Raw genomic sequence first — 17,497 nt, 5'->3', positions numbered from 1 at the left:
TTGTAATGCGTTACACTACTTTTGCACAACTTTCAACAAAATTACATTTGTCAATTTCACCATCGGATCAATAAAGCCTCCTCTTCATCCACTTTAATACATCAGAGATCCTTCACAATATTTTGTCTAATTAATATGAACATGCAAAGTAACTAAAACTATAAAAATAGATAAGTAAAATGTACAATAGGCAGTAGGAGAAAATGAAAATACTCAAAAATCCCTTACAGCTGTATAAGTACGTCATATTTGTTTAAAGCACTTGAATAAGAAATTGATGTTTAGTTTAAAACAGTCTAAAGAAAATTGGTCAATTATAGTGTGATTACATTATTTACAGTACTTGATTTACAGCTGATATGTGAAATGGTACACAACCTTATTTAACAGTAAGTTAGTTTTACTGTCAACCGTCACAGGAAGTGTTTTTATTTTAAAGTAGCCTACAAGGAAGTTGACTGTTTAGCTTACTGAGATGAACGTGAGACGCTAGACGCAAAACATGTCCATCAAGCTTAAGTTGTTCACTTTGTTTGTAAAACTGTAAAATATTTAACAGTACATGGTCACAGTAAAAGAATAGCGTGGTCGGTTGTCATTCAAAGCCATTCCACTACAGGCATAGCTACTCTCCACGGCTGATAAACATTATTTCCCGACATGTTTCTATCTGTGAGCAGCTCAGACACACTGCTGTCCTAATGTACCTGTTGGGACAGAGACGTTGTCGTTCCGTCTCTGGTTCCGTCTCTGGTTCTGGCTCTGACTACAGGAACAGAGACAGGACAGCACCTCGCTTCAACTCCAGAAAATAATATCCATCTCGCAAATGTATCTGCAGTAACCTCAACCATCGAATACAGCAACAGTAAATAATATTCAAGATTTATTCTTCCTTTGAAGAAATATTTTACGGGGTTGGTGATTTCTTAGAAAAACAGAACACTACTAAATGTTGAATTGAAAGCTGTAACACGCATTACTGAGATTGTAACAAGTATAATATTACCTAAATTTAATCAGCAATGCGTTATATTACTGCGTTACAGCAAAATGAAATACATCAATGTAATTATGTTACTTTTGTATCGCGTTACTCCCATCACTGCCTGTAACCCAGAAACGGTGACTGCGCAGCAAACTGCAGCTGTCTCGTCAGACTGTGTGGCACTCCTGAACTCCGATGTCTTACCAAATTTGCAATTAGCCATCAATTGTCGCAAAACGGCCCATATTTGAGCTTTATATAGTTGATTTCTCACATAAAAAAGTCTCAGAAGTTAATTCAGTAACGACATAACAGAGGAACAATGTATAACATTGCAGTGTCTCGAAATATTAGACTTGTTGTCTCGTCTCCAATGTATGCGTGTGTGTGGTTCACTTAACCAATCAGTGCGCAGCTCATCTAAATTTCCATGAGCATACCATATGTATCAGAAAACCTCTTGTTTATTCTAAAGCCAATTCCCAGTGTGGCTTTAGGCCCCATAAAATAGCAACCGGGCCATTTTCAACCCAAGCAATGTTACAAACTTTAATTGGAGACCTTAAGGAACAATGTAAAATACCCTTTATAATCATTCTATAACCCCTTTAATACCCAGAATGTCAAACATGGACAACAGCACCTTGACTGTTCTATGTTGATCAAAAGAAAAATCCTGTAAATCAGCAGATTAAAAACAGGAAGTGGATCCTTAGCAGTCGATTTCTTACCAGAGGACAAGCCCAGGGATCAGGGAAAGTGCTCAGTTTGTTCCTGCACACATTGAGGAAGCTCAGGGATTTCAAACAATGCATGACTGCTGTGGGCAGACTGCTCAGACAGTTGTCAGACACATCCAGCTCCTCTAGCTTGCGAAGACCGATCCAGTTAGTGGCTGACAGAATGGAAATAAAGAACACAGGCAAAGTGGAAAATCAGACCAACACAAATTACCAAATAACAACTAAAAGGCCCTTCAGTTCAAATATGTTTTAAAGCCAGAATCAGAAAAGGGTTGATTGCCAAGTAATTACCACTTATAATGAATTTGCCTGTACGGTTGGTGTATGCATAAACAAAATAAATGTGAAAAGTGGGAACTAAGTCCGCTGGCGCTGTTTCCCTGATGTTCATGAGCTCATCTCTGGTAAAAGAGCTCCAGGTGCCACAGCAGAAAACTGAATTTACGACATAAACAAGAGAAAACAATGAGCACCAACATTCATATCTGACATAAAGTGTATAAGTGGCTGCAATAACCTAGACGTATTGTAGTGTAATAACGTATTGATTAACAATTTATCCAAGCTGTTAACAGATCGGTAGCGCTGAAGTAATGAGTTAGTCAAGCTATCAGTAACACTCTTTCCTCTCCAGTGTGAGGGGGTTATGCTCTTCTCTCTTTTATATCATTAATCATTAATTCAAAAAGTGATTTAAAAATACTATTTGCAGCAAGAAAAACTGTAGTTTCACTGTGAGGATGGTTTTTGGTCTTTCAAAACATTTGAGTGTGCTCAGAAGTGTGGGGACATGAACTCAGTTTGGAAAAAATGTATTTTTATTGGTGAAAACTGGTTAAAAAAACAACTAATGAGCCTTAGAAGTATTGAGTACGGATGAATCACAGCTTCAGGCATGCAGGTTTACATGACTAACATGTGCTACCTTATTTAAAATGTCCCCAAGTTGTGTTTCAGGATGTGTTTATGTAAAGTCTGGGGGTAACATACTCAATTTGACCTTTGCAGCTCTTGATCAAACTCTTTCAAAATAACCCTGACATGTAACCAAGGATGTATTAAGAGAACTGGATATAGTTTTTGGCAGGGAAGCCCCGTATAATCCAATGAGAGCGCTCAAAAGTGCATAAAGCAATCATGGAGAAAGCAATCTTTGGAGCTCGGATCTTCCGCATTGGCTGGACCATGATATCACAATGGGAATGCCATGAGCACTAGCAGCAGTTTGTGTTGTCGTTGCAACCGGTAGTAACATGCTCGTTCATGAGCTTCTCTCTCGTGTCTCTTACAAGTATTTAGCTAGACAACCAAGGAGATGTAGCTAATCATTATGTTGTGCCACTAGCTAGCTATAGTGGGGCTTGAAAGTTTGAGCACCCAAGGCAAAAATTTGTATTAATGTGCATAAAGAAGCCAAGAAAAGATGGAAAAACATCCAAAAGGCATAAAATGACCGATTAGACATTCGTATTATACGTCAAAAAAAGTTAGATTTTATTTCCATCATTTACACTTTCAAAATAACAGAAAACAAAAAAATGGCATCTGCAAAGGTTTGGGCACCCTGCTGACTTTCTAGCATGCACCGCCCCCTTTGGAAAGCTGAGACCTGACAGTGTCATGGATTGTTCTCAATCATCGTCTGGAAAGACCAGGTGATGTCAACCTTAAGGTTTTAAATGCCCAGACCAGAAAGACCCGGCAGACACTGGAGTGGTGGTACACCCTTCCACTATAAAGAGATAAGTGTACAAATATGGTCTTTCATGGAAAAGTCATCAGAAGAAAACCTCTTCTACATCTTCACCACAAAAATCAGCATTTGAAGTTTGCAAACATGTAGACAAGCCTGATGCATTGTGGGAACAATTCTGTGGACCAATGAGGTTAAAATAGAACTTTCTGGCCGCAATGAGCAAAGGTACGTTTGGAGAAGAAAGGGCACAGAATTTGTCCAGAAACCTCTTTCAAACTGTTAAGCATGGGGGGGAATCAATCATGCTTTGGGGTTGTATTGCAGCCAGTGGCACAGGGAACATTTCACGAGTAGAAGGAAAAATGGATTCAATAAAATGTCCGCAAATTTTGGATGCCAACTTGATGCCATCTGTGAAAAAGCTGAAGTTAAAGAGACAATGGCTTCTACAAATGGATAATGATACTAAACACACCTCAAAATCAACGATGGATCAAAAGGCGTAAACTGAAGGTTTTGCCATGGCCTTCACAATCTCCTGACCTCAACATAATTGAAAATCTATGGATAGACCTTAAAAGAGCAGTGCGTGACAGACAGCCCAGAAATCTCAAAGAACTGGAAGACTTTTGTAAGGAAGAATGGACGAAGATACCTCAAACAAGAATTGAAAGATTCTTGGCTGGCTACAAGAAGCATTTCCAAGCTGTGATACTCACCAAAGGGGGCAGTACAAGGTATTAACTCTGCAGGGTGCCCAAACTTTTGCAGATGCCATTTTTTTGTTTTCTGTTATTTTGAAAGTGTAAATGATGGAAATAAAATCTATTTTTTTGGGACATATTATATGAATGTCTAATCATTTGATGCCTTTTGGAGATTTTTCTATCTTTTCTTGGCTTCTTTATGCACATTAATACAAATTTTTACCTGGGTTGCCCAAATATTCGAGCCCCACTGTACAAGCTAGTGCTAGCTACTATGGTTAGCCTTAAGTTTTGTGAACAGAGCTTCCCTTAATACATCCATAGCTTCACATCTCATCCACGTTACAGGCTTTACAGCATACAGTCCTACTATGTCTGTAGTAACATTATGTGTTCATATAACTATGTTAGCTGTGTTACCATTCTCTTAATACATCCATGCTAGCTGAATTACAACCATTAGCTATATCCATTACAGCTACAAGACCTCGGGAGAACTGTCATGAGCGTGCCCAGTACAAGGCGACATGGGCAGGCGTTGTACCACGGGTCTGCTCGCGTCCATTATGCACGTTCATCATGCTTAGTTTAATAACTCTGGATTCGGCTTATAATGAATGTTAAAATGTCAGGACCCCTAACATGTTAGGAGTTTGGGCTGGTAAGTTGATGTACCCCCAAAAAATTATCAGCTGAAATATACAATTTTCTTTTGCCATGCAATGTCTTTGTGAAAAGTCTTTCTGAGCCATGGGATGCAGCACCATTGTTATCAACTAAGCCCATGGTGGCTTTCAGACATGGCGCTGTTCTTGGGGGCTTGCATGTAACTGACAACATGTTAATATATTCTTGAAATCTGTATTCAAAAGTGTTCTTCCTACAAAGACAATAGTTACTGTATATATAAGCTGAGTTAAAACCTACTGGTAGGGATGTCAAACAGCACTGTGAGCTGGTTCTTAGCAGCAGAAAGTCTCTGGATGCGGGTCAGATGCAGAAGTCCAGGTGGCAAACTGGTGAGCTGGTTCTGAGAGAGATTTATGCACTGTAAACTAAAAGACAGGAAAAAACAGGCTGAGAGGGTGACCGCTGACAGCTTTCACTTTATGACACAGACAGCTACATTTAGGACAGATTCATTTAATCAGTGTTTGCCTAGTCTTGCATTGCCAGACCTACCTCCACAGTGCTGCAGATGTAGGTCTGGCCTACAACATACAACATCACGCTCTAGTTTAGTGGCATTTCTTTAAACCAATTACAATTGTGTTTGGCGGCGGTCAGCGCAGGACTAGATGACGCCGCCTCTGCAAAATTCGGAAGAAACTTGTTTCGGTGGAACATGTGTAAGTGTTGGAGAAATGTCAGATTGGACAGATAGTCTAGCTAGCTGTCTGGATTTACCCTGCAGAGATCTGAAGAGCAGTTATCCATAGTGCTCATTAATTCACTGAAGATTAGAATGCCAACACAAAGAAAGAGGAAAGTAAAGGACATCAGGCCTAAAATGAGGGACATCCGGCGGAATAACCGAAGGCACCTGAACAATACCAGAAATGAAACGTTGTCAATATAGACTAGTGTTTGCCCTACACTTATAAACACCTTCAATGTGGGAATACATAAACACATGTACACAGGCATTTTGAGAAAAAACTGGTTTAGTATTTTTGCCAAAATGAGAGAAGATCAATATTAGGTTAATCTTTGTGTCCAGTAATATAATTGACTTCAGGACATTTAGAAACAGAAAATTATATATCATGGTTTAAGGAGAATTTAGCATATATATTGGAGCCATTTCTTGACCAATATCAACTTGGTTCAGTATCTCTGCCCTCATACAGGATGTATGTAAATCAGTGCAATCAATTTCAGTTATTGGGAGAGCTATTGGACAGCAGTAGATGAAGTATTCAGATCCTTTAGTCAGGTATAAGTACTAATAAAACAACACAGTACAAATACTCCATTACAAGTAAGAGTCCTGTCTTCATAACATGACCTTTCAGAATTTTAAATTCCATACTTTTACATAACTAAAAAGTTACAGAATAAAAGTTACAGAAGTATCATGAGCAACAATCAATGGAAGTGGAGCAAGTGAACAAGACAGCTCAGAAACATCTGTATTTCTTAAGGAAAACTAAATTCCCCTGCCAGTTCTTGTTAACCGTTACAGATGAGCAATAGAATGCAGCCCGACTGGAAAATACAACTCGGCATGGTCTGGGCACGGCCCAGGACATACATTTTTGCTTTTCATTATTAAGAGCTTTGGTTTGTACAAAAAACGTTTTCAGTCCATCATGTTATTTCTGTAGGAGGAGTCTGTTAAAGTATGACTCTTGGAAATGGCAAAAGATGCACCCAAATTGCACAGTAATTTAAAAATAGCAACATTTATTATTTCAACTTGGTTCGGATTTAAGCCGCTACAACGGACCTGTGGTTGAGCCGTACCACGGAGCCTTTTATTAGCCTGACAATCCACTATGTAGCGGACGATTGGAATCTTGGCAACCGTGTGTGTGTGTGTGTGTGTGTGTGTGTGTGTGTGTGTGTGTGTGTGTGTGTGTTTGTGTGTGTGCGCTCAAATGCTTTACATTAGGCTGCAGGTAAGAAACTTTGCTCGAAATATGTTTTTATTTAAAGTATCTGTGCATCTAGTGTATTTTAGAATGGTTTACATTAAAGGACAGAAACCCAATACGCTAAGCTTTTTCTTTGATAAAGTCTCTGCAATTAGTGTACTTGAATTGTATTTATAATTTTTTTAACATTATGTTGTATAATTAAAATGTTGCACATTAAATGTTCTCAAATCTACATTTCTTTCTTTAAAAAGAAATATATTTAGCAGTTTGGCTTTCCTTAGGGTCTATGTAACCTGGTCTGAAATGGTTCTATTTTAATTTATATATCTCTGCCTTGGACCCTTATGGCGTTTTTCCACTGCTGGTAACAGCTCGGCTCGGCCCATTCTATGTCCGTTTTCCATTGCAGATTGAGTAAAGCCTCAGCGTGGCAGGTCACTATAGCAATGCGTGATGACGTAATTTTCAGCGCGACTCACAACAGCACGTCGCATACTCGCCGCAGCCAGAAGAAATGTTTTGTTTCAAAAGAAGCTGAAGGAAGCAACAAAAATCACCGCTAAAAAAACGGGAGTTTGGGAATTCTGACGGAGTTCAGACGTCGACATGACGGTTGTTCGCCGACACAAAAGGGTAAGTTAAGTTTCCTGGTAACGTTAGCTAACATTTGCATGTGTTCAGCGTCGCAGTCAGTATTTACTATACGCTATATAAAGTACATGAACTTTAGCAACCATGATTACACACCAACATGTCTGCTGTGTACTGTTTGTGTTTCAGAGCATTCACGCTTTGCAAAATCGCCGCCGCAGACCGTCTGGTGGGCGATGTCCGACCGGTGAGATCTCTGGTTCTGACCTGCTGGACTTCGTATAATCTTTATGAGAGTCACGGAGAAGCTTATGACAACGACTGGGATGCATCTGGGACAGCAGAGCCGGGGGGGACACTGTCACAGGGGGCAGAGGAAGAAGACCGGGAAGTTTGGGAGGGTTTGATGCGCTACTTGAAAAGCTAAATAAAAACTTTTGTTATATATATTGTCTTGTTTTTTTAAAGTAACAGTGTGCAATATTGGAAACGACATGAAGTCCACTAGTAGCCCGAACAGTTGAAAAGTGAGAATAGTGCAGAGAGTAGATAATCTGTCGGCGTCCGGCTAGATTTGTTTTAAATGTCCCGTTTGTTCTGGAAACACACTCCGCACTCTTGTTTGCTAAAAACGCAGTCATAACTGACGATTATCTCCGACCAATCAGCAGTCTGCAGGTTTGCACGTCACCTTTTGGTATCGCCTCGGCTCACTTGGAACCTCGACTGAGGTAGTACTAAAAAAAGTACCTGGTAGCAGGTCCCAGGGACTTTTTTTCGTAATGGAAAACCAAAAAAAGGGAGTAGAGCCGAGGCGAGTCGAGTAGATACCACGCAGTGGAAAACCGCCATTAGTCTCACTACAAATTAGGTATTGATTTATTTGCAATTATAGAAGACTTTTTTATTAAATGGAGAACATCTATCATACTCAAGATGGAGTGCACTGGCTAGCTGCTATTTGTTGTTTGATAACACATTTGTCACAGCTGCGTCCTGGCCAGACTAACATACCTGGCGCAGATGACTTCCTGGGAGCTGGGGGCAGCTGGCAGCTCTTTCAGCAGATTGTTAGAAAGATCTAGAGTCTGCAGGTGGATGAGTCCCCAGGGCACCACGGAGGGCAGAGCAGCCAGGCTGTTGGATGATAGATCCAGGTGGGTGATACATGACGAGACATCCATGAACCAATCCAGCTCCAACCATGGCAGCTGCAGACCACTCCAGCACACAGTGACAGCCTGCACACACACTCACACAGGCGGCATGATATCATAAGAGGGCTGAGAACAACATGGATTTAACCAGGACTTCCTCTTATCACTTTGACTACCAGTATTATGAACCTAATTATACTACATTGTAATGCTTAACTGTGTATCACAGTAAATATGTGAACATTTGCCATTAAACCCAGAATTAGGACTGGGTATCCTTAAAAAATGTTCAATACTTGTACTGATACCAAAATTGTGACTTTGCTATCGGTTCCTGAACAATGCTTTTTTCAAAACCAATTATTTTAAACAAAAAGAAATTACAACATTACACATCACGGCACAAATCTTTTATTTTTCAGCTCCTAGTACTACTCCTCCTGTCCCTCAAAGAACTGATTTCAAAATACTTCTGTTGGTTTATAAAGTACTAAACGGTTTGGGGCCAAAAGACATTTCTGATCTGCTGCTACATTATGAACCATCCAGACCTCTCAGGTTGTCTGGGATACGTCTGCTTTCTGTCTAAACTGGGACAACTAAACAGGGAGAAGCAGCGTTCAGTTTTTATACCCGACATATCTTGAACAAACTCCCAGAAAACTGCAGGTCCGCCAGTTGGTGCTGCCTTTCTTTAAATAATTGTTAATTTCTTATACTCCGCTGTAACTTTAATTCTCGTTATTTATCTATTTTCATATATTTAATTGTTACTGAAGTTAGATTGTTGAAAATTGGAACGGTCATATAAAGAGAATTAAAAAAGTTTGGATTGCGGGTGGATTACGTGTATGGAGCAACGGCTTATGCGTTGTCCTATACCAGCGTCGTAAAATATCATATTTTATCTGTTTTTATTTTTTGTATTGTTTTCAACTGCTAATGTTTTATGTAAAGCACTTTGAATTACCCTGTTGCTGAAATGCGCTCTATAAATAAGGCTGCCTTGCCTGTCTATGTGAGCCCTGTGTTTGTGTAACGTAGAGTTTTTCCTACGCCTCTGCGACGTGTAAACTTAGACAGCCGATCACAAACATTAGAAGATCTTGGTAGAAGTATGCTGCATGCTTATAAGCTCACTGGCGCTGATGAGATTTTTCCTTAGGTATTGAAATTGGGTATTGAATTTTTGTGGTACTTCAGAGGCAATATGGTCCTAAACAAAATTCCAACACATATTCAAACAATACGTTAAAGAATGTAGCATTGTTATATCTTTTTGAGATTAATTAAACCTAAGCTGTTCTGACTACTTTACCAGGAGTTTATAGGTCTGTCTGTTGATAAATTTTATCACAGCAAAACACAGACCTGCTCTCCCTCTGCGTTGGAGGTTTCCTGTAGTCTGAGTCTAAGGAGGTGTTTGCTGAAGGCTGGATAGTCCATCAGGGTGTATGAGGAGAATCCTGCTCCGTTCTGCAGCAGGAAGCGAGCTATCTCCTCATTACCTGCAACACAAAACACACTTCTCACTTTATGTGTTCACAGTACCAGGGGTGAACAGTGTTCACTCAGTATCTGTCACTAGAATTTACCAGCACTTCCAAAAACCTGGGAACTGAATTATAAAACTAGCAGAGTTGGACACTGATCTGTGTAACCCTTTTAGAAATGGATTACTCTATATAATGATTATTTATGGGCAGTGGGGTCAGAAATTCTATGTCCGACTGTGGAGCCCAGGATTAATCAAACAATACACTAGGAATGACTCAACACAGTTGTACTTTCTTTGAGAAACAAAAACGCTTTTTTAATATATGGATGAGATGGATAAGCAAAAAAATACAAACACTGCAGACAATCAAATGACACAAATCTTACCCGGGTAAAAAATGTAAACAAAACTCACAACTGTGATATAAAGTTCAGAATTTCCATTTCAGTCACTTCAATTCCGTTTCAGTTCAGTCCACTATGGTAGGGGAGTTTGGCTGAGTCTCATTTCTCTATCTTACCCCTAGGTTTTGCGTGTTCACATGAGATCTAGTGCCGTCCCATTACTCTTTTTGATTGAGGGCATAGGCTAAGGCAATGGGGTGTATAACCCTTCAAACCTAGGGGGGACACAAGCTTTCTTGTAAACGAGGGCTATTGTACAACAAGCAACAATGGCTGCCACATTGACCTGAGAGACCCATAGATGTAAGTATTTTCGGCTTAAATTGATTTAAAAATTATGACAGTCTTGTTTTGTGATCTGTACAGTCCTGTGCATATATACTTGAAACCATGTTCTTAACTGAACCTTTGAAAAAATCGCTAGCTTGCTTTGCTAATGCTAATCGCTAACCATTAAAGTTGATTTGCACAACGGTCCGCATTTCTCTGCCTTGAATGAACTTGATGCATGTCTACAGTTTTAACTATTAGCGGAGAATTTCGTTTGATATCAGTGCACAACACTGCGCTGCGTGGCTCATTGGTAAGTGGGTTGCCTGCCAATCGGAAGGTTGGTGTTCGATCCCGCCCCTGCAGTCATGTCGAAGTGTCCTTGCGCAAGACACTGAACCCCGAGTTGCTCCCGTGCTGCGCATCGGAGTGTGAATTGTGATGAATGTTTATCTATGAGCAGGTGGCACCTGTACGGCCAGCCCGCCCAGTGTATTGAATGTGTTGAATGGTGATGTTTCCTGTAGATAAAAGCGCTTTGAGCAATTGTTGCTACAGCACTGTTTGATAAACGCGCGCTACCTGACATAACCATCACGCCTAGGCACCTCTTACATTTACTTGATTTGGAGACATCACTACATGCTTTACATATACCGTCCTGTATCACACAGGAGGCAGGAGGCAACCCAACAGCTGATCCACTTTCAGGCTGAAAAAGAGCAGAAATTTCCTAAATCATGTGTTAATGTTGTAGCCATTCACTATTGCATTGGTACCGTATTGTTGTAATCATTTGTAATTAATTCCTGTTCATGCACTTGTATAATGTTAAAAATTTGATATTATTGAAAAACCACTTCAATATAATATCAAAATATTGCTTCCATATAATTGGAACACAAAATAACCTACTAATAAACCAACACACTTTGTTTACCCTCTGTCATGAAGGCATGTTTAGACACATCTCAAATAAATTATAACACTTAAAAGATAATTCAAATATGGCTTAATGTGCTCAAAATGCACAGATTAAAGTGCTAAATAAACACATTCCACAGTTAAGTGTGTAACAATTATGCAAACATATTACACAGCACTGGATTAAATTTGCAGCTTGCTTCTGTCAGGTAAGACAAGCTGATATGTAACTCTGCCATTGTCTTGACGTTTCCTGTACAGCACTTTGTCATGCATTTCAAGGCGATTTCACTCCCTTAGAGGGAAAGGAATATCAGGGAGTTCTTTTCTGACTGTTGGAAGCAGTTTTTCTCCACTCTCCATTAGAGCTATTACCTCCCAAAGGCAGGGGTCAGCTCGCTGTTTATCTCCAATCTCTCTCCCAGACAGATGAGGAAGACCAGGTAAATCATGCTGCTGTTTGTTCACAGAGCTGTACGGTAAGGGAGACTGCACCAGCGTCATGCCTCCATCTCTATCTCCACATTCATCTGATACACCCCAAACAAGATGCCTCTCACAGATGGCGTGCATAATGTCTTAGCTCACAACACCCCCAAGGTCGGCCAAATGTGGTTGCATGAACTGACTGACGCGTTCCTGTTCTTTATGGGACTTTAGGTCATTTGAAGGCTGAAAGGGCTGCTAGTCATCTGTAACTGGTGGCGTCCAGTTTGGCACTGGTGAGACCGTATGTCAAGGGGTTATTGTCAGTCACGACAATGTACTGGTTTCCATACTGGAAATCATTACATTTTTCAACAAAAGCCCTCTTTAAAGCCAGAAATTCTAAATTGTGGGCAGGGTATCGTGATTCACTGCGGGATAGGCTCCTGCTGGCGTATGCAATCAGCCGCATGTGACCCTCCTGCTCTTGATATAAGACTGCCCCAGAGCCTTGGTTACTTGCGTTGGTGTGGAGGACGTAGGGCTTGGGGTCAGCAACCCAAGAACAGGAGCTGTGGTGACCTTTTCAATGATGGTGTTGAATGCTAGCTCACATCTATCAGTACAGTGATCGCCAAAGGGCCTCTTTGGATCCCGGTATTGATTAGTCTGTGTCTTGTTTTTGATGTTCTTGTGCAGTGGGGATAACCTGATGTCAAGTCGGTGAGGGGTTAGACAATGGCGGAATAGTCTTTTATTAATCGTCTGTAATAGCCTGAAAATCTGAGAAAAGACCTTGTTGTTTCAGGTCTTGGGGCCTTGGCCACTTTTCCAGGGTCAGTCCCCACTACATCCTTTGATACAACATGCCCCAGGTACTTGACAGACGTTTGAAAGAACTTGCATTTCTCCAGAGAGAGCTTAAGGCCAAATTCTTTAAAACGGTTCAGGACTTTCATCAGCCTCACCTCATGTTCTTCCAAGGTCTTTGAAAAGACGATAGATAAATACAAGAACCTCCTTCAAATTCATATGTCCCACACATCTCTCCATCAACCGCTGGAACGTACTCTACCGGCATCCGGTTAAATTCCCAAAACCCCATGGGACAGACAAGGGCGGTTTTGGGTTTGTCTCCTTCTTCAACCTGGATCTGATAACCGCCTGACTTTAGATCAAGGATGGAAAACCACTTTGACCCAGTGAGTGAGGAGAACGCCTCTTCCATGTTCAGAAGTGCATAAGCATCTTTCACAGTCTTTAGGTTGAGTTTCCTATAATCAGTACAGAGACAGACTGTTCTTTGTCCTCACTACCACTATAGGCGGCAAGAATGGAGACTCAGATTCTCTGATCACTCCATCTTGAAGTAGTTCTTGTAAATGCTTACAGACAGCCTCCAAGTCAAGGGGATGTATGGGGCGGGCTCTGTGCTTGAATGGCGTCTCGTTTGAGAGCTTGATTTGGTGTATAACCCGATCAGTTCTGCCAAAGTCAAGATCATCCTGTGCGAAAACTTCAGGCATGCTGTTCAGTTTCCATGTGATACGCTCTTTCCACTCAGCAGGAACCGGCGAATCACGGAAGTTGAATTTGATGTCTGACTTCTGGAGAGAGTCTGGTTTTGAGGTAAGTACACTATGTTTGTGTGACAGAACTTTCTGAAAGGCACTGTTCTCACCAATAATACATCTTTGGGGGACAACAATATCATGGCATGAAGTCTTGTCGCTTATCTATTTTGTAGAAAGACCTGCTATTAACCTAACTTTTAATTAATCAATTGGTGTAAGAAATAGCTCAGATGAAAAGCTAAAACCTTCCCAAATGATGTCAATGTACTGAAATAAATTTGTTTTACTGAAAAAAGATTTATTATTTAAACAAGACAGAAAGGTCAAATTTTGGCAAGACAAAAGTGTTGTCGCCTATACAGAGATTGAACAAATTTCTCAAACTACAAATATGTACAAATAATGTGGTGCTGTGGATCCAAATTAATATCTTGTATGACTTCCAGAGCTTGAAGCACTGCATCCCATGCGGTTTGGCAGGATTCATACAATGTTATTGATGAAGCATAAGATAGCTAAGAGAAGCAGTCCTTGCATGCCTCCCAGCGTCACATATCTTTGGTTTGGTCTTCCATGCTTCCTCTTCATCCGACCCCCCATAGCTCATGATGTTCATGTCTGGTGACTGGCCGGCATCCTGGAGCATCTTGTCTTCTCTCCTTGAGGAACTTGAAGTGGAATGGAAGTTGCAATGGGACACCAACCCTGCTGCTGAGATGTGGCCTCTGTTAGGTTGGGATATAAGAGGTAGCTAGTTTCTTGGTATTGGACTATTGTGGTTGCCTTCCACCCTGCAAATCTCTCGCACGCCCCATACTGGATGTTACCCAACCATGATTTTCCGCCCCAACTTCAAACTGGTTTCTGGTGTAGCTTGGATTCATCGGCTCCAGTAGGTCTCCTGCAAAACTTTGCGGCGACTGTGGGTGATTCAACAGAAGATTCATCTGAAAAGCCACTTTCTTCCATTTTCCAGTGTCCATCCTTTGCAGGTCTGGGGCCTGTGGCACGCCACACGGTTTTTTCAATTGTCCTTTGAGTTTGTTGCTGGCTTCTGGGCACTGATTGGACCATGGAGGCCATTTCGGCACAGAAATCCGACAACCAGTTCTGGTTTGACACAGGGACTACTCAGATGGACCAGTGTCTGGGTAGCTCTGCTGCCAGTCGAAATGGGCTGGGCTGTGATTTTAGAGGCCACACGTCCCTTTCTCGAGCAGTTGCTTGTCTTGCGGGGTCCTTGCTAACTGGCTTGTTAAAAACGTCTCCATGTCTTCAATTTTTTTTGTTACACCACTGTACTTTAACACTGAGACACATTGAAGGTGCCGCCACAATCAGCCCATGGATCTGGTCTTTCAGCCTCTTATCAATCAAACACATTAGTCTCGGGTTTAATCTTCGGCATTTTTGCAGAGTCTAGTGCAGTTGATGTGAACGAGGCTAGTGTAACTGGGGTTGTTTTTATACCACCTGAGACCTAAGTTGACCTTATGTCCAGGTGAAGCTCATATACAGGCGAAACACTTAATGTCTTTTCAAAAATTGACATCCACGTGCTTTACCCAAGCTGTGAATATTACGAATAGTTGTTTGAACAGGTTCGTTTTGCCTGAAACAATTATTACAAAAGCTTTGGGATTAAATGAGCCTTTCTGTAAATACAATCTGGAGTTAGAATATTTTCAAGCGCACGTTCCAGTCAATTTTACACAGTCGACAGACTTTTGTCAGGACTGTAGTCACCATCAAGTGTGTTGGTACTATACACATGGTGAGTCAGATGAAGCATGACACTGGAACCACCACCGAGAGTTGGCACCCTCGTATCCCTCCCCACATGAGGAAATGACACTCCGCTCATGTACCAGGTCAGGTACACACTGACCATCGGGCTCCTTGAACTCAAGTAAGTCAACAGTGGTTTTGAATTTTCAATGAACAGAAAGGTTCTGCGTGATAGAAGGCCTGAGGGACCGTGGTAATTTGGGAGCTGTGTCCAGTTAAGGAGATGTTGTGGAGCTTGTCTCCATTTACACTCGTGTTGTGCTCTTTGTGCCTACACAAGCCTTTAGTATTTGAAGGGCGCCTCTTGTATAGACTGTTTAGCATGCTGCACGTTGCTTGGTTCATTGACTTATATCAGTCTCGTCTGTCCCTCGACAGAACTGTACTTTACTTTAAGGAAGCAGTAAGGTGGTCTTGTGCTCCCACCTGCTGTCATCTCAGTTCTTTCTGTTTTGCTGCTACCCGAAGGGCAGAATTGCATCAACATCAACACACCATCCCATCCTCCCCACAAGCGAAAGCAGTACGAGGATTTGGCTGGAAGTTTCACACCTTGTAGAAAGGGTAAGGTTGTCTTACTGTGTTGCTTGTCAAGTTTTTGTGGTTTGCGCATTTTTAAGTTCCTTTTGGAGACAACTTTTTTTTATGGCTGGGCTTTTTCAAGTCTGGGCAACCTTGTTTTCCTAACTCATTTAGTCACTAGTGTCTGAATCACGTTGGGTCTCACCACATTACACTTGTTTGCACGTGGTACACATGGCCCTTCTTCTTCAGGTGCCCACGTGTTTTCATTGAACGACCCTTGGCTCTTGCCATTCTTCCTCCTTCGAAAGGCATTAAGAGTTCAACAAAAGCATTGGGGTGGATGGTTCGCTTTTGTTTGTCTAGCCGGAGGTCATTAAGCAGAACGTGTTCCCAACAGCCACTGCAGAGCTTCGAAGTAGGTGTGCATTCTAGTTCTTGTGCTGGTACGCCTCCTCATGCGCACAGCTTTACACAGGGCCATTGAAGACCTGCATGTAGGCAAGGTCAGATTTTTCTCCGATGTCCTGAGTGTGTTCATGACCATACAACAGTCCTCCCCATCTTCAACAGGGAAATCAGATCTAAAATTTGCCAGATAAGCCTAGGGATTCTTCAGGACCAGAGTCTACACACATCCGAAGCTTGGATAAGAAAGACTCAAGGATTATTCCCCTTGTTTTCTCACGATCAAACCAGATACATCTTTCATCATCAAATCAACAGCATACCGCCAAATGTTGTAGACAACCTCTTGTATGGATCTAGGAATTTTCCCAGAGAAAGCTCTTACCTTCAGATGGGTGAGTGTGTGATGGTTTGTCTTCGCTCCTCCACAATGTGCTTCACCACTATCTTTTTGTGCCTAGTGGTTGAATTCCCTGGGCTCAAGTCATGAGTGTCTTTAAGTTCAAAGAAGGAGACTGTCCTCTAATTAACATCCCAGGGATTTGCTCAATGAGAAGGGGAAACATCAACCAGTTGTTGTGAGGGAACAGTCATCAGGCTGGCTCTATAGCCAGCTTAACTTCCTTAGGTGTTAGGGGTAGGATCTTCACTGCTCCAGCACCCTCAAAGACTCCTCTAACTCTTAACCCTCCTTGTGGTTTCATTCCATTGAGCTTAGCTATATCTTTGAGCTTCTCAAGGTAAGTTTGTGATACAGTGCTGCCTACTATTTTGTGTAGAACCCTTACAGGGCTCGGACTAGTAGGTGACATCAGGGCTGTCCCAATGGTAAGTGAGTGTAAGGCAACAAGAGGTTCTCACTGCTTGTACAGCAGTGTTTGTGGTTATACTCTACTATCATTGGTTGATAACTTCTGTAGTTGGGTCATCTATCTTTACCGTCTAATGATTCCACCAGACTTTTTCAAAAGTCAAAATGTTTCCTTTTTCTCTGCTTTTGGAACTTTGATGCTCATTATCATTTTCTATGGGTTTGGTCAAATTATCATGCAATAACAAACGCAGTTTAGTTCCAATGTAATTGTTTGGCAATGAAAGGCTCCTTGCTGCTTGCCATTTTATATGTCACCCTTCGAGGTGGTGAATAGAAATGTAATTACTCTATATAACTTATTTATGGCCAGTGGGATCCCCAAAAAGG

At 41.3% G+C, this 17,497-nt stretch overlaps 1 protein-coding gene and 1 long non-coding RNA gene across 5 annotated transcripts in view; one reads left to right on the top strand and one right to left on the bottom strand.

Moving 5' to 3' along the window:
- Window positions 1–17,497, bottom strand: part of lrrk1 (leucine-rich repeat kinase 1) — a 199,978-nt gene that overhangs the window by 81,131 nt on the left and 101,350 nt on the right. For all 4 annotated transcript variants that reach the window (XM_032511829.1, XM_032511830.1, XM_032511832.1 and 1 more), the window contains 4 exons: window positions 9,854–9,990; window positions 8,340–8,566; window positions 5,062–5,189; window positions 1,720–1,883 (listed from right to left, as the gene is read on the bottom strand). In XM_032511829.1, coding sequence (XP_032367720.1) covers window positions 1,720–1,883; window positions 5,062–5,189; window positions 8,340–8,566; window positions 9,854–9,990 — 656 coding nt within the window. The remainder of the gene's footprint in view (window positions 1–1,719; window positions 1,884–5,061; window positions 5,190–8,339; window positions 8,567–9,853; window positions 9,991–17,497) is intronic.
- Window positions 1,468–17,266, top strand: LOC116686783 (uncharacterized). Its single transcript, XR_004331358.1, has 4 exons — window positions 1,468–1,610; window positions 3,446–3,447; window positions 9,915–9,922; window positions 17,255–17,266. It is a non-coding gene; the product is annotated as an uncharacterized LOC116686783 (long non-coding RNA).

This window comes from Etheostoma spectabile, unplaced genomic scaffold (genome assembly GCF_008692095.1).
Source record: "Etheostoma spectabile isolate EspeVRDwgs_2016 unplaced genomic scaffold, UIUC_Espe_1.0 scaffold48, whole genome shotgun sequence".
Lineage (NCBI taxonomy): Eukaryota > Metazoa > Chordata > Actinopteri > Perciformes > Percidae > Etheostoma > Etheostoma spectabile.
This window is presented reverse-complemented; position numbering and strand designations above follow the sequence as displayed.